This window comes from Myotis nattereri (genome assembly GCF_964212035.1).
Source record: "Myotis nattereri genome assembly, chromosome: 9".
NCBI classification, from domain to species: Eukaryota; Metazoa; Chordata; class Mammalia; order Chiroptera; family Vespertilionidae; genus Myotis; species Myotis nattereri.
Window position 1 is genome coordinate 15,483,111 of NC_138084.1, and position 18,886 is coordinate 15,501,996.

General features: G+C 57.0%; 1 protein-coding gene across 1 annotated transcript in view; it reads left to right on the forward strand.

The window, feature by feature from the left end:
- TSPAN18 (tetraspanin 18) overlaps positions 1–18,152 on the forward strand; it is a 144,789-nt gene extending 126,637 nt beyond the window's left edge. The window contains exons 5-11 of the mRNA XM_081098443.1: positions 1,270–1,340; positions 3,588–3,782; positions 9,454–9,528; positions 10,633–10,731; positions 11,258–11,440; positions 16,048–16,131; positions 16,511–18,152. Coding sequence (XP_080954569.1) covers positions 1,278–1,340; positions 3,588–3,782; positions 9,454–9,528; positions 10,633–10,731; positions 11,258–11,440; positions 16,048–16,131; positions 16,511–16,558 — 747 coding nt within the window. The 5' untranslated portion in view covers positions 1,270–1,277 and the 3' untranslated portion in view covers positions 16,559–18,152. The remainder of the gene's footprint in view (positions 1–1,269; positions 1,341–3,587; positions 3,783–9,453; positions 9,529–10,632; positions 10,732–11,257; positions 11,441–16,047; positions 16,132–16,510) is intronic.
- Positions 18,153–18,886: the final 734 nt, after the last annotated feature.

An 18,886-nucleotide genomic window follows, 5' to 3' on the forward strand; every position in this document is an offset into this window, starting at 1 on the left:
CTTTATCTATTTCTCTGATTTTCTGACCGTTGTCCTCTATCTGCTTTCTCTTCCCACCATTCATTCATTCAGACATATTAATTGGGGACCTGCCATGTGCCAGGCGCTGCTCGAGGCACTAGGAAGGTGGCGGTAAACAGGTCCGTGCCTTTAGGAAGTGTACATTCTAACAGCGGGAGATGTGTGCTACCAGGATCAATGAGTAAAACTTCGATAAGTGTATCCATGGGCGTTTCAGATCCTCCACTAGTTGGTTCTGGAACTTGGCCAAACCCCCTTTCCCTTTCTCAGCCTGTTTTCTCATTTCCAACATGAGGGTGTTGGAACAGATCAGCGCTGCCCTGGCTTTTTATGACCAAGAACTTCTTTCACCGAAATGCTGGTGACACAAGTTATATGAGGGCTAAGCTCGAGCCAGCGCTTACACAAACAGCGGTGTCAAAGGAAAGCTTCCCTTAAATCCCCTCAAAGCTCTTAAACACCTGGTTTTGTTATACAAGAAACAATCGGCTGCATCTGGGGGAAAGAACACACATCTGTAAGCCCGGAACCCTCACTCGGCCAGGTGCGGGGACACGGTGGCAGGCACAGGTGCCTTGAGACCATGAGACCCAAGGCAGCAGGCCCAGGGCTCTCCCCAGTGCTCCCCGTGCGGCCGATGCCCCAGAACTCAGCACCTAAGCTGCTCTCCTGCTCGCTTTCCCAGTGCACGTGGGACATTGAATTCACACGAAGTCAAGTTCGCCTGTGATGCTGACTCCCACATTTCATCCGTCTGAGCCCCAAGACTTCAAGGATTTTATCTACCAAACAGGGTTGCCGTCACTAGGTCATTGGTTAAGTACATGCTAAAGTTCCACCTTCGTGTTTGGACTGCAAAGTCCTACATACCTAGTGGCCAGAGCTTCTGAATAACCCAAGAAACAGGGTCCCCCACCCTGGCATGGTTTACTTGCTCTAAAACCCAAGACACGTGCCTGGCTAGTGGTGAGGGGTTGATTTCTGAGATGTTATTGGATGTCCTGAAAATAGCTTTAAGATATGGTTAGTGGCAGGGAACCCAGTTTGAGAACCACTGCACACACTCATCTCCCTGCTCAGAAATTCTCCACGTCAGAGTCCTTACCTCTCCTGACAGGGAACAACCGCTAATGCAGCCAGTTGGAGTCTAGAAGGGCAGGCAGAGGAGCCTCCTGGTGGCTGGGCAGCGGGAGGAAGGAAGGGACAGGGCCACCAGGGGGAGGCCTGAGGAGCCTTGCTGTTTTGCAGGTGGAGCCATGGAAGGTGACTGTCTGAGCTGCATGAAGTACCTGATGTTTGTTTTCAATTTCTTCATATTTGTAAGTATTCCTGGAGCGTGCCTGCGGTCGCCCTAGGCCTCAGCTGAGTGGGCAGAACCGACTGCTGCTGGAAATAGTCACAAAGAGCTGAGTCCCAGGGCGGGCACAGGGGCCAGGATTTCCTCCCCCGCTGTTCTAGGAGGGACATTTTTCCTGGGCCCGGGATGGTCCAGCTCCTCCGACAAAGAGTGAGGGCCTCAGTCCTGGCCACTGTCTTGGGATCTGACCTCGGGTGGGTTTGGGGAAAGGAGGAGATGGGGTGATCAAAGGGAGCCCCACCTAGCCCCGACCCCCAAAGCCTTACAGATGCCAGCTGGAGGGGAACCTGATGGCATTAGAAACCTCTCTAGAACTGGGAGACCTAGATTCAAAGCCAAGCCTAGCATCTTATCAGCTATGCAATTTGAAACACACTTCACCTCTCTGAACCTCAGTATCTTCATCCCTTCATTACCTACCTCAACAGATCTTTTAAAAAAATTAAGCAAGATGAGGAAGTGCCTGCCTTGCGTCAGCACTCAGTAGCTGAGCCCCATCCCCTCCCACCTATGGTGGACAGAGCCCAGAGTGCTCAGGTGGCCGGCAGCACTGCCCACCTGCTGGCAGCCACCAAGGCTGTGCTCAGGTCCGTGGCCTTGCCCAGGAGAGAGCCACGCTCCTGGCGTCCTGAGCCCCTGCAGGCTTTCCTGACCCACCTGAACCTTTGATCTTAGTGCAGCCAAGACCTGGATGATTAAACGCCCACCAGTGTCCTCCAGGGGAGGGCCACTATGAAAAAGAGGCCCCTTTCTGGTAAGGCTGACTGTGTCTGTCTCTCCATCCATTTTTTACTCATCTCAGCAACTGTCCTAGACTCCCGCCCCTGCCCCATAATTCTGAAGAACAGGAAGCCCGACAGACTTGAATTCTAGACCCAGTTTCTAAGCTGGGTGACCCCGGCCAGCCCCAGTGTCTCCAGCTGAAGTAGGCGGAGTCGCCTGGGCAGCTCAGTCTGCGTAAGCCCTCCTTGCAGGGGACCTCAGCACACAGGTGGCAGACCCCAACCCTCCACCAGCCATGAGGAGGGACGCAGGTCATACTGGAGGCTGGTCAGCACCAATGACAGAGGCAAAATTGTCGCTTTTCCCTTCCTCTCTCTTCCTGCTGCCGGGTGCCTCCAGCCCCTCCACCCCACTCCTGCCCTAACTGTGCCTAAAATATCATCTCTGGCCCCAAACTGTGCAGCGCTTCCCCGCAGCTTGCAGACCCCGCTCAGCCAAGCCAGAGCTCGGCAGTTTGCTCCTCCCACCATCTGTCATTCATTCTTCAGGCCCCCGCACCACACAGGGATTTCAGACACTTTACAGCCTTTAAAATCCAACAATGCCAAACTGGCTCTCCTGCCACTGATCTGTTTCCAATACTCTGTGCCCAGGACAAATGGAATGGATATTTATTGAAACCTGCTAAGTACATTCGCATCCATTCTGTCCTTTCTTCCTTGGGAGATGGGAATTACTATCTTTTTTTTTTTTTTTAACCATGAGGAAGCTGAAGTTCAGAGAGGTTAAGCCACTTACCCAAGGTCACACAGCTAAGAAGTACCACAGCCCTTTCTCTGATCTATGCTGCCTCTCTCCAAAGATGAGTAAGGCATGGAGAGATGGATCATGCAGATGAAGCCATAGACACGAAGGCTTTCCAGGTGCAGATTTGAGAGTGGGGAGCCTGAACTGAGAGTGGGGGACAGAAGGGATGGCTTCTGTCTGTGTTTTCCTGTCCCTGGCAGGGTGTAGGCACAGTGTAGGTGTCAGTGCATGTTCCAGGAGTTTGGTGAGTGTCCTTGGGGCTGGAGTCAGGGAGGCCAGGGTCCTGCCTCGAAATTGTGTGTGACCTTCAGAAGTCATTGGCCCCCTCTGGGGCTCAGTGCGGAATCTGAGGGTTGGACTAGGTGACCTCCTCACCCGGCAGCTCTGACATTTAAGGGGAATTTAAAAGTAGCAAATAAACTCCACATACATGGTTCTCAGCAGGCCGAGGGGGGGCTGGGGCAGAGGTTGGGTTGAGACCAGGTCAGAGTAAGTAGGAAGACTCGGAGCAGTGACCAGCGGTGCTGGGACTCCGGCTTCTGCAGCAAATGGAGTTCCCGCCCGGCTCACCAGGGCCCACCGCCCCTGCCTGGCCTCGCTCGGAAAGGTATGTGGGGTATCTAATACCTAACTCCGTTCTTCTGTTTCTTCCCCTCCCTCCTGACTGACCCGCGAGCAGCTGGGCGGGGCCTGTCTGCTGGGCATCGGCATCTGGGTCATGGTGGACCCCACTGGCTTCCGAGAGATCGTGGCTGCCAACCCCTTGCTCATCACGGGCGTCTACATCCTCCTGGCCATGGGGGGCCTGCTTTTCCTGCTGGGCTTCCTGGGCTGCTGTGGGGCCATCCGGGAGAACAAGTGTCTGCTGCTGTTTGTGAGTACTGCCATCCCCGCCCCACCACGGGCCGGGTGCCGACCCTGCAGGGACTCGCACTGAGGTCTGGGCCAAGCAGGCCGTCCTCCTGGAGTGGGGGGGCCGCCAGCCTTTCCCATGGGGACTTGCAGCCCCAGCTTCCAGAGCCTGCTCTGTGCTGGGCCAGGTGGGCCGTGTGGGCAAGCTGCCCCCAGGTGGAGAGTGGCCTCAGCCTCCAGGTCCAAACAGCCAGGCTCTCCATGGCATTGTCAATGGAGAACGTTGGCCACGATGCTTATGTACTGGCTTGCTTTTAAGAACTTCCATAGATAATTCCTTTCTTGGTACAAGGGCTAAGACAGCCATTGGATAAGTCGCCGTTTGCATTTCCAGTTCCAAAATAGAAATGGTAGGACCGCTGAAGGTACTTTTCTTATTAAATAAATAGTCCTTGGACAGCTCCTATGGGCCATGTAGTTCACTAGGTGCTGACGATGCATCGGGGCCCAGAGTGTCTGTCCCTCCCTCATGGACGGGGGGCGGCGTGGATCTCATAAGGACGGGCTGGGCAGCAGGCAGACTTTGCTGGAGCGTGCGCCCTGCTCTGTCCCCTAACTAATGATGTGACTCTCGTCTAGTTTCTTAACCTCTCTGAGTCTCAGTGACTTTGCTTGTTAAGTAAGCAAGGAGCCGACCAGCTAGCTGTCAGTGGGAGCCAAACGAGAGAAGGGGTAGGTGTTGTTTCTCTGTCTGTGGGAGTCCCGTGAGCTGTGGTTCTTCGGGCTTCTGCTCACCTTCCTGGCCTTGGCAGGTGGGTCCTCTCCCCCTGCGGGGACCTGTGAGCCCCCAGGGCGAGGAGAACTTGTGGGTGGATCCCAGCCCTGCTATGGGTTCCGTTAAAAGCAGCCCTGCGTTGAGAAGTGTGTGTGTGTGTGTGTGTGTGTGTGTGTGTGTATGGCGAGTGGGTGGTGGGAGTGAAGCCATAGGAAGGTCTGGGCTGGTCATCAGGAGGACGTCCTTGCAAGGCTCTGGCTGCTCCTGCCGGCTCCCTGAGAGGCAGAGACCTGGCCCAGTGCCTCCTCCCCAGATTAGGACACACTCTACGGCCCCCACTGTCCCAGTGAGATGCCCTACATCTCGGAGACCAAGTGAAATCGCTGTGAAATGCGTGACACTGAAGCCTTGGTCCCTTTGGCCTTCAGTCACATACACTGCAAACTTTTCACTGGGAGAGAAACAAAGAAACCCGTGGGCGCCCCCTGGTGGGAAACTCTCGGCAGTGTCAGATGGTGCAGGGGAAATCTGGGCTTGGGGAGCCCTCAGGACTTTAAAGGGAGCTGGGTATGGGTCCCGGGACACAGTGAACCGCCCCTCCAGTCGCCCTACACCTCAGGCCCCCAGGGCTCATCTCTGAAGCCAAGCCAGGAAGGGGCTGGGGCTCCGGGCTGGGGAGGCAGCGAGCTAAGTGGCTCCCTCTGAGCCTGCCGTCTGGACCAGCCCGCTCCTCAGTGCTTAGGAGACCGGGGCCCAGGAGGAGGTTTGCTCCGAGAGAGAATGAAGTCCTGGCGTGTCTGGGTCCAGCCCACCCACCCTCACAGTAGCCCCTTCCCACGCCTTTCTTTACTGCCTTCATTCCTCCCTTTTGTCTCTCTTCAGTCTCGTCTCTGCTGCTCCTTTCTTTGCTCGCTCTTTCTCCACCTCTCTCTCTCTCTCTCTCTCTCTCTCTCTCTCTCTCTCTCTCTCTCTGCCTTTCTCTTCATCTCTTGGTTTCTATTCCTGCTGCCTTTCCTATCCCTCTCCTGAGCGCTCCTCGCCTCCATCCTGTCTCCCTCCCCCTTCCTCTTTACTTCCCTCCTCTCTCCCCCTCCCACCCCCTCTTCCCCTTGCCCCCTTCTGATGCCCAGCGCACACAAGCTGGAGGTCACAGTGCAGGTCAAAGGGGGGGGCCCTTGGGCCCAGGTCTCCTCCCCTCAGACCAGGGCTAAGGGGCTCCTACCTTGGCATGGACTCAAGTGGTTAAAAACTCACCTGCAATTATGTGTAAAATATTATGTCAGGGCCTGCGTGCGTGTACCTGCGCATGTGTGCTCTGTGTGTGTGTGTGTGTGTGTGTGTGTGTGTGTGTGTGGTGTGCACATGCATGTTCTGGGGAGAAACACCACAGCTTCGAGAAGGTTTTCAAAAAGACTCATGATCTAAAAACCAAGAAGGACCACTTCCTCTTTTAACCTGGACCTGTCCATGTGGGGGTCCCCCCCTTAGGGAAGCCTGAGACCCCTTCCTCCGGAACCCAGGCTCAAAGGCCTGCAGGAAAAGGGACTGGGGGGTGCGGCTTCGCTGAGCATCCCGCCCCTGCTCTGAGGCTGGAACACAGGGTCCTAGGGACCCTGAGCCCAGGGCCAAGGCGCCCAGTGACCACATCCCTAATGGTCAGTTTTTCTAAAGGTACATTTTGCAGACACTCCTGCTGATCAGTCTTAGAGCATCTTCATACAGTGGGCCAGCTTCAGCCTATTCTTGTGGCACCCCTTTTCCCTGGTTGCTTACCTCTGAATAGTTTCAAGGAATTTTTTTGGCCCATTTGTTTGATGCAGACTTTTTTTAAAAAAAACAAAAACCTTTTATAACAAAGTCATGCTAACTGGGAAGGGAGAACAGCAAAAAGAGATGCGTGTGTTTGACAGAGATAAATGAGCTGAGTGGCACATGAAGTGCATAAATTTGGTAAATATTTATTAGAAGTGGGAACGGAAAGCAGATGAGCCTGTAGGCAGATGGGCTAGAAGAGTCTGGAAATGCTCCCCAGGAGGCAAAATAGCAGCTCCCACCCCTTTGTTAGTTTTCCCATCCTGGGCAAAGTGTTGTGAATCTGATGCTGGGAATCACTGGTAAATGTGTCCTTGGGCAGGTGGATTGAGGTTAGGTGAACCCACGGTGAACAAACTCTGGAAAGGCCCCGATTAGGGGAAGCCCCAGGAAGCATCGGGATAAGCCCTGTGGCTGGGCCAAGGGGGATCCCCGCCAAGCGACCAGTGGTGACCCTGTCACGCAGGAGGAAAGGGCCTCAGGCTGGAGGAGGCGAGCGGCAGAGCGGCCTTGTTACGATGTTGGCACAGCCGGGCACTTTCCTTCAGGTGACCTGCACTCCCACACACTCAAGGCACCCCGCGGTCCCCATGCTTGGGGAACCCTGCTCCAGGCGGGAGAATGGCAGGCAGGCCTGCAGACCCCCTTCCCTGGGGAGGCCCACTTTCCCTGTCAGTGACTTAACCAGGTTCATTCTTTCATTTCGTCTCATGAACTTCCATTTCTTGAATGAGGAAACTTGGCTCAATGTAAACTCCATCAGGAGGAGGACTGTATCTGCCTTGGATGTGTTCATTTGCCAGCACCTAGCACAGCGCCTGGCCCAGCATAAACAGCCCTGGAGTGAAGGAGCAGAGAGAAGGCTGGGCCAGGGATGTGCTAACAGCCTGGCTCTGATCCCTGCTCTGCCACTTCCTGTTTGGGGGACCTGAGCTGGTTACCGAACCTCTCTGAACCTCGGATTTCTTCTACATAAAATGAAGAAAGGAACACCTCCTCCCCATCCCTTGCTTTGCTCTGTTCCTGGCACATGTAAACACGTGATAAATGGGAAGCTAAGGGACTGGTGTTGATCCACGAGGGACCCTGCAGGCCGTGGGAAAGTCTTAAGCCTGGAGGTTCTCGTAGGTTCCTAGATGACTTGGTGTTAAAGGGCTGTGTTCAGGAATCAGAAACCCACGTGTACCCCAGGTGTGTGGCCCACCTGCTGGGCCCGCTGCCCTCCCGGGGTCCCAGTTTCCCCGTCAGTACAATGGGCTGTTGATGATAATAGCAGCGGCCTCTCCTGGCTGCCCAGAGGGTTCAGTGACGTGACCACGTGCGATCCCCAGGGCCTAGGGAGTAAGCGCTCGGCAGACGGTACCTGGTGTTGCCTTTCTGGAGATCACCGTGCTGGCACCCGCCTTCAAGCAGGCCACACTTCCTCTCGGTGCAGAGCCCTCTCCCATCGCACCCGCCTTGTGCACGGGCTTCGCCTGCCTCGTCGCTGCAGCTGTGCAAAGTCATCCTGGTCAGCACACGCTCCAGAGCGGTGCGCTCATGGAGTGCGAGGCTGGAGCTCGGCCTCATTCATAGTTTATAGCCGTCTAAGCCGCGACGATCGATCGATAGCGAGAGCCAGCTGAGTCACCGAGGATGGAGGCCACGCTGAGGCCACACTTTGCCAGCCTGCGGACTGCCAGCAACTCCACCGAGAGGGCATGGGCAGGGAGGGGCTCCCCTGGAGGCCGCGGGAAACCACCGGATGACCATCCATCACCAGCGAAATGGAAGTGCCAGGAGCCCTGCCAGCGGCCTCCGTCACTGTCGGGGGAGGAGAGGCCACAGAAGCGGAGAACACATCACTTCGCTCAGCCCGAAGGCCAGCCAGTGCGTGGGGGCGGGGCCAGGGTGCTGGAATGGACTGCAGGTGCTATGGCCAGGGGCACAGGAGGCCCTCTGTCGCAGGCCCCTGTGGTGGGGGAACTCTGCCCGACCCCCAGCTCAGCCCAGGGTCACCTGCAGAGCTGACCCCAGCAAGGCTGACCCGTGGGAAGCAGACCCAAAGGGCTCAGCAGCGAGGCGAGGTAGCGTGGCACTGGAAACGAGCTGGGCTAAGACAAGGGATTTGCTCTGAAATGTTTGAGCTGCTCACCTCGGAAGCAGTCATTCCCTTCCCTGGCTTGTTTTCTCCACTGGAGAAGCTGGGGGCTAACCAGGAAAGAGAAGGGATAGAGCCGGGGCTGGAGGCAGCTTAAACCTGGCGAGACTCCTGCTGCCAAAGACAGCAGTGTGGGAGGAGCTTTGTGCTGCTGGTCCATTTGAGCCAGGGCTGCTTCTGGAGTGTGGACATTTAAAAGAGACCAAACCAAACCGTCTGATGGGTCGAGGGGATGTGTTCACGGCCACGTCCTCAGTAAGTCATTTTGAAATCCATCCCAGTGGCTCCCCAAAGGTGGTGTGAAGCAATTTGGAGGAGCCTCAGGACCTTCATGGGGCAGCCTGTCCAAGCTGAAAAGCCAGGAAGGGGATGTGACGGGTCTTCCCGGGATGAGGATACGGTGGCAGGAAGCTGCTTCTGTCCAAAGGAACACGATCCAGGAGAGAGACACTGAGGGCGTCCCAGTGGCCCATGCAAGTGTCGGAGGAAAGAAGTGCTGAGCGTCCCCAGAGCTGGGTGCCCCCGGAGCTGGGTGCCCCTGGAGCTGGATGCCCCCAGAGCTGGGTGCCCCTGGAGCTGGGTGCCCCCGGAGCCGGGTGCCCCCTGGAGCTGGGCACTGGGGCTTGTGGGGCAGCTTCCCTCCGCTCCTGTGAGAGCCTGGGCGACAAGCTTGGCTCTGCCTCTCATAACAACACTTCATGTCCATCACTTCATTGTTCCCAGGTGAGCCCCAAAGTGGGTGTCACACCCTCATTTCACTGACAAGGAAGCTGAGGCTGGAAGATGGTTTGAGTGATTGTCCCAAGTCACACAAAGCACGCAGGGCAGGCAGAGGTATCCGGACACTAAGCCCAGGACCCTTTGCGTCCTTCCAGCCTGGGCACATCTAGTGTGGCCTGGCGGCTCGGGGACCCTGACCCACGGGAGTAGGTCTTGGGGTTCACGAGCCTCCCCTTCTCGTTGCAGTTCTTCTTGTTCATCCTGATCATCTTCCTGGCGGAGCTCTCGGCAGCCATCCTGGCCTTTATCTTCAGGGAAAATGTACGTACCGGGCCCCACGCCCTGGCTCCCTGCCACCAGCCAGGGGTCGGAGGCCATCACGGCCAGCCTGTCCCGTCCTTAGGGACACACAGAGACATCAGCCTCTCACCCAGCACTTTCAGCCCAAATGGTGACCCCGCCAGCCTCTTCCTTACGAGGGCTTTTCCAGAAGGTTAGCGTCAGGGGCCCTTAAGGGTCTCACTCTTCCGAAAACATCTAGTGCAATCACACACCTGATTCTGGAATCGTCCATCCACACCTTGCCAGGTGATGGCACAGCAGTAGTCATGTGACAGTGAGGGAGGCTGTCCCCTGAGCCCGGGAATGTGTGATGCACAGAAGGGGCCGAGCACCATCAGTTGAGGCCCTGGCCGGTCCCCAGTTTGGGCCACCTGCCCCACAGGCCATCTTATTGCAGGGTCTCCAGCACCCAGACACCAGCTCCCTCCTGAGTCTACAAGAGCCAGGCCCCAACCACAGGTGGCCTGGAAGCAAAGAGAAGAGGGGAAGAGAGGAGGGGGAGGGGAGGGGGCCGGAGACCCGAGCTGGCCCTGGGTGGTGAGCAGGTGAGCTGTCCCCAGAGGGGAGGAGGCAGCAGCCTGTCCCCAGAACAGTGTCCAGCGGGCCTCCCTCTCGGTTAGATCTCTGGAGAGTCTTCTGAGGGAAGGAGCGACTTCCAAGGCCATCTCTGGAAACTAGATGTGCAAAGGCTCCCTGATCCACACTGTGGTTTTTTCAGGGCCTGGGCCCAGGGCATCCGCTTAGCTCTGTCTGAGGAACAGCTCAGGGTGGAGGGTGGGTGAGGCAAGCCCCCTCTGAGAAGAGCTGCAGGGCAGAGTGAGGTCCCCGGGTGCCCTGGCCTCGGGGTCGCTGAGGGATGTGTGTAGACTTTTCATGTGAGTGATCCCATGATGGCTGGAGGCCACGGGCCTTGAAGTGGGGGTTAAAGGACTGGTCCCAAGCTTAGGAGAATGCCAGGAGCCCAGCACCAGGCCCTGGCTTCCCTCCCTTCCCCCAAAGCTGACAGATGGAGAGGCCGGGAGGGGTGGGGCAGCACCAAGCTGCCAGGTGGGGTCTCAGCCCACCCCCTCCCTCTGCCTCCAGCTCACCCGGGAATTCTTCACCAAGGAGCTCACCAAGCATTATCAGGGCAACAACGACACGGACGTCTTCTCTGCCACCTGGAACTCGGTCATGATCACAGTGAGTGACCGCCCCCCCCCCCCCACACACACACACCCAGGGGCGCTATGCGCTTTCAGAGCCGCAGTGCCCAGTGTTGCAAATGTCTGGCCACCAGAGATCCCATTGCTCGTGCCAATGAGCAACCAGGGCACTGCCTCGCCAATCCCGCCAAGACCCACCTCGGAGTTGGTCCACACGGCATTCCCAGCAACCACTCCCTCGGTCACAGTCCACACTCTGAGTGAGACCTGTTTGCCATCTGACTGGAATCCCCAAGCAGCTGTCCTTGTCATCAACGATAGTAATCACAGCGACTGTTGATTGAGCGCTGACTAGGCGCCTGGTGAGGTGGGGGTTGTTACCCCCCCCCCCTTTACAGATGGGGACACTGGAGGCTCAGAGAGGTTGAGGGACGTTCCCAGGTCCCCCAGGCGGAGCAGGTGGAGCCAGCCGCTTCCTCACTGGTCTTTGGAGAGGCTGTCTGTCCCCCTCGGCCCCGCAGGCCCGCTGCCGCCCACAGACCCTTCCTGTGCTCTCCTCCTAGTTTGGTTGCTGCGGGGTCAACGGGCCTGAAGACTTCAAGTTGGCATCCATTTTCCGACTCCTGACTTTGGACAGCGACGAGGTGCCCGAGGCCTGCTGCCGGAGAGAACCGCAGACCCGGGACGGGGTCCTGCTGAGCAGGGAGGACTGCCTCCTGGGAAGGGACTTGTTCCTGAACAAGCAGGTACAGGCCCTGCCCCCCAGGCAGGGGGCGTGGGTGGCCAGAGCTGGCGGGTGGCGGTCGTCCCAGAGGCTCTGAAGGCACTCCAGGATCCCATGGACTGTTGACGAGATATGGGACCGAATGGAGGCTAAGGAAGCTCCATCCAGGCTCCTGGCATCCAACCAAAGGGGTAAAGGATGAAGGCGGCCGATGGCTCAGTGATGGCACAGGCCTGAGGAGTGGGCATTTTGGCTGGGGTTGAAGGGTGAGTAGGAGTGTTCCAGGGTTCCAGGCAGAACACTCCTTGAGCTTCTTATAATGTAGGTTGGGAGCCAGAACTAGAATCAACAGTGGGGGCCCCTCCTTGGTCATGTACTCTGTTTGGGGGAAGCTCACATTGACTACGTGGGGGTACCTCCTGGCTCCAAGGGAGCAAGATCAGGAAAGCTCCTAGACTTCTTGCAACCCTAGAACTTCATCTCAGTTTCAGAAGAATCTCTTGCCCTTCCTGTGACACAAGGTTCCCCAATGACCAGCCCCTGACCCCTCAGTGTGTATGTGAGACCAGAGAGACAGGACAGAATGAGGGTGGACTCATGCCTCTTATTGGATTAGCTCTTTAATGCAAATTTCATGGGAGAGTTCCAGATGCACAGGACCCCCAGGGGACGGGAGACAGGCCCCTCCCTGCTCCTGTGGGGCTCATGGCTTAGTTAGAGGATGTAGATGATAAACAAGAAGCAAATAAACCAAAAGTGATTATTTCACGAGGCAACAATGACTAAAAAGGAAGTAAAACCAGATGATGGGCTAGAAGGGACCAGAGAGAGGGCTCAAGGCAGGCCTCTTAGAGTCCCAGGGGAGGGGACAGTTGAGCTGAGGCCTGACTCTGACCATCTGGTGAGTCTCTTTCCAGCCTCAGCCTCCTCTCACCAGCTCAGCACTATCATCCCCTGCACCTGCCCATGTCATGTCAAAGGGTACACAAGGCCCCAAAAGCAAGTTCCTCTGCTCCTCCCCCCACAGTCCTGTCCTCCTGCACTGAGGGAGGGATGCCGGGGTCCAACCCCAGTGGGTCCAGGGGTCCCCAAAGGTGTGGACGGAGTTGGCGAAGACTATCCACCCTCTTCCTATGGTGGAGTCCTATCCGTCCCGAGTGCGGGGCGCTTACCTAGGGGTCCCTGTTCAGGCGCCAGATGCCGGTGTCCAACCCCAGTGGGTCCAGGGGTCCCCAAAGGCGTGGACAGAGTCGGCGAAGAAGGAATGACACGGAGACAGCGTTCAGTTGATCAGCAGCCTAGCCAGGATCTCCAGCAAAGTTCTGGTCTGGATCTCCAGCGAAGTTCTGTTTAGGATCTCCAGCCAGGTTCTGTGTCCATGGTCTCTTGCTAGGTTCTCCAGCCAGGTTCTGTAGCCATGTTCCCTCGCTAGGTTCTCCAGCCAGGTTCTGTCCAGGTTCTCCAGCCAGGTTCAGTCACCAGGTTCTAGTCAGGTTCTCTTGCCAATTTCTGTAGTCAGGTTCAGTCCAGGATCTTTTGCCATGTTCTCTCGCTAGGTTCTGTCTCTAGATTCTGAGGCCAGTTTCTGTCCAGGATCTTTTGCCATGTTCTCTCCAGCGAAGTTCTTCTGTCTCTAGAGAACGTTCTGTGTAGGTTCTGTGCCAATTTCTGTCTCTCTCTGTGTCTCCTTACATCTGTATTTATACCAGTTGATTCCAATCCTATCAATCTCTATTTCAAAGGTTAGGGCGTTTCTTATCTCCATTCCAGGGAGTAAAGATTATGTAGCTTAAGCATGATTGTTCGTAGTTAAAGTGATTAATTACCCACCTGGCACTTAGTTAAGAGGTTTTATTCCCTCCCTAACTTCAGGGGAAAATCCCTACCTGGGGAAACAACCTTTCTCAGAGACCTTGGTTAAAACACATAGTGCCAAGAAGGTGGGCAAACATATTAAGAACAGTATGCCATATATGCCAGGTCCCTTGAAACAGCAAGCATGAACCGGCTCCCGGCAGAGGGAGACAGCAAGAAAGAGACGAGGGCCCTGGGATCAGGTCGCTGCTGAACTGGGGAGGGTGGGCCACCCAGGGGTTGGGTCTCTGCCGTGAGGATAGACTGCAGGACATGGGGACAGTTTCAGGCTGTGCTGTCAGCTGGCCCGGGCTGTTGACCCCTATGTCACCTTGGCCAGGACACACTCTCTGGACCTCAGGTCCCCTATACAGTGGCAGAGACAGCTAACTGCCCCCACATTCCATTCACCCCTTCCTCTTTGGAAAGAGGGGCTTTATAAGACCCCATGACCACCAGGTAAAGGCTGCCCTTCCCAGCCTCCCTTGCAGCTAGGCCATGTGACCAACTTCTAGCCAAAGGGAGGTAAGCAGATGCGATTTGTGCAACTGGGTAACATCCTTAACGGAAAGCACTGTGCCTGCCTCCCCCCGCGCACCCCCCCCCCCCCATGCCCCCTGGCTGGAATGCAGCTGTGGTGACAGACATCTCTGACTTGATGTCTGGATGTCAGAGTATCAAGGGAGAAGGAGCCTGGGCTGCTGACAACTCCATAGAAAGCCGCCACCACTCAGAATTTAATAAGAAAGACAAACAAACGTCTAAGTCAGGAATGTCTGGTGCACGTGGCCAAACCTCTAATCTGAGGCCACTTGTGAGTTGTTCTGGGAGGCCTTTCATGGGCCCTGGTCCTTGAGGGCTTCATCCTGACATGCTTCCCATTTCTGATTCACACTCTGATGATGCCTCCGTCCCTCTCCTGGGCATGGCTTTGCTGTCAGAGGCTCAACAGAGGGCCCCGGGCGGCTATCTTAGTTCTTCAGGACGTCTTCCTCTGGTCTGAGTGACTGGGATTGACTCCTGGGACTCCTTCCCCGGGACACTCACGTCCCTCCCGAGCCTCCTCCCCTTTGAAAAGCCTCTGCCGTGGGACCGTCTGTTCGTTTTTCCTCCAGAACCCGCTCCCCTAAGGCCCAGGGTGCATTTCTGACGGCCTGATGTCCCATGGTAGGCAGCAGCAGCATGTTCTATTGCAAGTAATGAAATCCCAACTGAAGGGGCTAAGCAAATCCCTTTGCGTTTCACACGTGGAAACGATTCTAGGAGACGGTGGCTTCTCACGTTGTACCAGTGGCTCTGCCATGTCAGCCAAGGCTTGTCTCTGATTTCTGTGGCCTTTTCTTGTGTTCACCACTTCATGATGGCGAAGTGGCTGCCGTGGCTCCAGACATCCACCCATGTTCAAGGCGGGAGAAGGGGAAAGGGTGGCGCCAGCTTCCTTCCCAGAAACCTCCAGGCGACTTCTGCTTAGGACTTGGTCACATGGCCACCCGGAGCCAGGGCAGAGGGCACGCGCCTATGGGTGTTGAGTTAGTCCGCCAGCCCTGTTCACCGTTGAATTCCAATGAAGAGAAATCAGAAAATCTCAAAAAAGGTAACCCAGGTTGAATACTTGGACCCCCCATGGATATGATTCGAACCCCTGTGGCAGCTTCTCCAGCTCATTCCTCAGCCGCCCCTGGGTCAGGACAGTCACCCAAGAGTCAGGAGTGAGTTCTGCTGGAAACAACTCAGAGGGTCTCCCAACAGATGGTGACCTTGCTAGACCTTTGTTCTGGGCCAGTGTGGTGACCACCGAAAGGAAACCGTCCATAGTCCCCATTTGTCCCGGTGACCGTCGGTCTTCTCTCCCCTCAGCACCGCTGTTTCCCTGCCTTATCCCCACTGTCCCCATCTGCTTTGTGGTGGGTTGTGAGTGTGGGTGCTCTGTGACCTTGAAACAAAGTGCTACCCCTTATCCTTCTGGAAAGGGAAAAGCAATGCAGCCAGAGAGCAAGAGCAGCAGCACGTGCAAAGGCCCTGGGGTGGGAGGGAGCATGGTGTGTTCCCGGACCCAAGAGAAGGCCTATAGGGCTGGAGCACAGTGAATAAGGCAAGACTAGCTCAAGGTGAGGGCTCAGGAGGGCCATACAATGCAGGGCCAGCAGGTTCATGCTGAGGATGCTGGAAGAGCAATGGAAACCCACACCCAGTTCTCCCTGGGGAATGGGGGCTATGAGGGCATTCCGGCTGCTCAGTATCGGGGGCCTCTATTGGCCGGCCCAGTTGGTTCAGTCCAGGGACCCAAAGGGCCTTGGTGCCGAGCCAGATGGAGAGGAGATGAGCAGTGAAGGCCCCAGGTGCACTGCCCACAGCAGAGGGGGGCAGGATGTCTTCTCTCTGCTGGACAAGGTCCCCTGGGTGAGCCTGTCGAAGTCAGCTTCATGCACAGGAAGGACTTACTGCTTCTGTCCCCTTGCGGGAGGGGGGGGGGGGCGGGGCGGGGGGGACGGGGGGAAGGATTTTCTTGCAATGACACCCAGAGACGCAGGGGATAACCCCCCCGCCTTCCCCCCCACCCCAACTCTGCGCTCAGACCCTTTCCACCAGCTGGGATGTGCAGAGGGAGGGAGGGCAGCCTTCAGGGATGGAAGCCTTGCTCCATGCCAACAGCACTGCCTGAGCTTTGGGGCCACATGCCAGTTTCCTGGCTTCACAGCCCTGGTCCCTGACCCCTGACCCCCGACCCCTGACTATCCCTCGGGCTGTGGATTCACCTCTGGTCCTTTCCCCCAGGGCTGTTACACAGTGATCCTCAACGCCTTCGAAACCTACGTCTACCTGGCCGGAGCCCTCGCCATAGGGGTGCTGGCCATCGAGGTAAGTGAAGGCCCACTTCTGTGGCTCCTCCCCAGAAGCAAGGCACACTGGGGGTTTGGGGCAGACCCCCCATGGGTTAGCCCAGCCGTGGGCAAACTACGGCCCGCGGGCCGGATCCGGCCCATTTGAAATGAATAAAACTAAAAAAAAAAAAAAAGACCGTACCCTTTTATGTAATGATGTTTACTTTGAATTTATATTCACACAAACACTCCATCCATGCTTTTGTTCCGGCCCTCCGGTCCAGTTTAAGAACCCATTGTGGCCCTCGAATCAAAAAGTTTGCCCACCCCTGGGTTAGCCCCTTCCCCTCAGGCTGGGTGGCCCCGTGGGAGGCTGGGGGCCCGACCTAACTAGCCAACTCCTACTTTCTGTGCAGCTTTTCGCCATGATCTTCGCCATGTGCCTCTTCCGGGGCATCCAGTAGAGGGCGTGGCCTGGAGCCTGAGGAGTCGCCCTGCCCACCACTGCCCAGTACCCAGGCCCTCCTCCCCCCCGGCACCTCTGCTCCTGGGCCCAGGGGTAGGAGGTGAGGCCATCATGAGTGGCCAGGAGAAGGGCCAGGGGAAAATAGCTATTTTTTTAACAAAACAAAATGATGAAAATATGGACTGCTGTGCCCCGCCTGGATTCGGGGGTGGGGCCGTGGGCTCTGCACCCAGGCTGCCGTCTGCACTAGAGACCAAAGGAACACCCGTGCCCGGCTCCCTCCTCGGCCCCAGCGGACTCCCGCAGCCCTGGGCCTGGGCCCTCTCCTCAGCCTCGGGATCTGGTGCCAAGAAAGTGAGGATTTAGGCAACAAGGAGGCAGAAGCAAATCTGGGGGAGAGGTGGGCAGAGCCCAGGGGCCCACAGACACTGGGTCACCACGTCCTTGAGAACCTGGCACCTCCTCGCGGCCCCTCGTCCGGTCGATGGAGTTGTCCCTGCTCCTGCTCCGGCCAACAGTGGGCTGCGGACACTGGACCCGAGAATGGCCCAGCTGGCGGGGTCCTTGCTCTCCCCAGCTGTTGGACCGAGTATCTGGGAGGCCCAGAGTATCACCCACAGTCACACCGTACAGGCGTGACATTCTGAACAAGAACTGGGTGGTCTCCGGGGCTGTCGGTCCAGCAGAGCTGCTTATCTCCCTCCCGGGCCCTGGCATCATGGTTTCCCCAGAAGAGACAGGGCAGCTGGCCAGGAACTGCCTCTTCCCAGTTCCACTGCTAAGATGATTCTAGACTCTCCCTGCCCGCCTCCCGCCTCCCCATCCCTGCTGTTTGCCTTCCCAACTCCCCACCTTCTAAGCCCCCAGGAACACTCGCACACACACACACACACACACACACACACACACACACACACATACACACACCAGAGTCCCTTTTCCACGCTGCCTGTCTCTGCCCACAAGCCCATCACTTTCCTGTTCTCCACCAACTCCCTGGCTCCCAGCGCTGGAAGGAGCCCCCAAGATCACCCGGTTCTTCTCTCCCCACCCAGAACTGTAGCTTGGATATCTTCTGCAAGATCCCTGCCAAGACATCTCCACCCTCTTCTTGCACACCTCCAGGGACGGGGACCTCACTACCTCCCAGAACAGCATTCTGCCTTTCGATGGCTGACTTCAGACTTCCCTTTTTCTGTGGTTCTGCCCAAGGCTCTCTCTCCTTTCCGGAGTGTTAAGGCCGCACACTGTCTCCCCTTGCGCCCCGTTATCACCAGGCTAAAGAATTCCAAGGCATCTCATCATTTCTGCTGTGACATCGTTTCCTGCCCCCTCACCATCCACAGCACATTTCTGAGTGCTCCCTCCAGGCTCAGGCAGGGAGAGGTCTTCCCACAGACTCACTGACACACAGCTCCCACAGATCAGCCCCTCAGAACACAGACCTCAGGTTCTAGACCAGTGCTGGCAACTGGATTACAAGATGCCTCAGCCCTGATGAGTCAGGAGTGGCTGGTGGAGGCTGTGCAGAGGATCTGAGGTTTGGCCTGGGCTTGGTTGGGAGAGGGCAGTATAATCCCGATTATATAATCCCGATGGGTGATGTCGGTCCCAGGCGCGGGAATGGGAAGGGTGGTATGATGCCTGCCTTCCCCTCCTCTCCACTGTCCCTTCGGGGTCTGGGACAAGCCCTGTCTGTCTCCCAGGCCCTGTGCCAGCTTCCAGCCTCCCCTGCTTTCCAACGACTGGGGGAGAGAGCTGCGGCCAGGCGCCCAGTGCTCCCCTGCCCTGCCCCCTGCCCCCTTCTGAGCTACACCAGAGCTCTGTGCCTGCTGTAGCGATTTGGTTAGACCTTCCTCCCAACTCTCCCTTCCCCCTCCCACCTGTCCTCTCCGCCTGGGTCTTTCCCTGTACCAGCCTGCCCTGGCAATCCCATGATGCCATGAGCTCCCTAGCAACTGGGCATCCCAGGATCCAGGGGCCCCACAGCTGGTACCCCAGCCCAGCCTGACAAGGGCCTGGAGCCTGCCCCTCCAGATCCACCTACCACTCATACACAGCCTCCTGGAAAAGGCAGGTGTCCGGTCTGAGGTTGACAAAAAAAAAAAAAAAGAGAAACTCCAGGCTGGGTAGGCAGGACTGGAGGTCAAATCGGGCAGCTGTGGCTCCAGTGCAGGGCGGCCCAGGGGAATCTGGGGCCTCGAAGGTAAGAAGTGCCCATACGCGTGTGAGAGGCAGGTCACGGAGGACCATTGGCTGAGGCAGGGGGGTGAGACTCCCGCCAAGGACTTTCCAGAACGGTGCCAAGGAACCCAAATCTGACCCT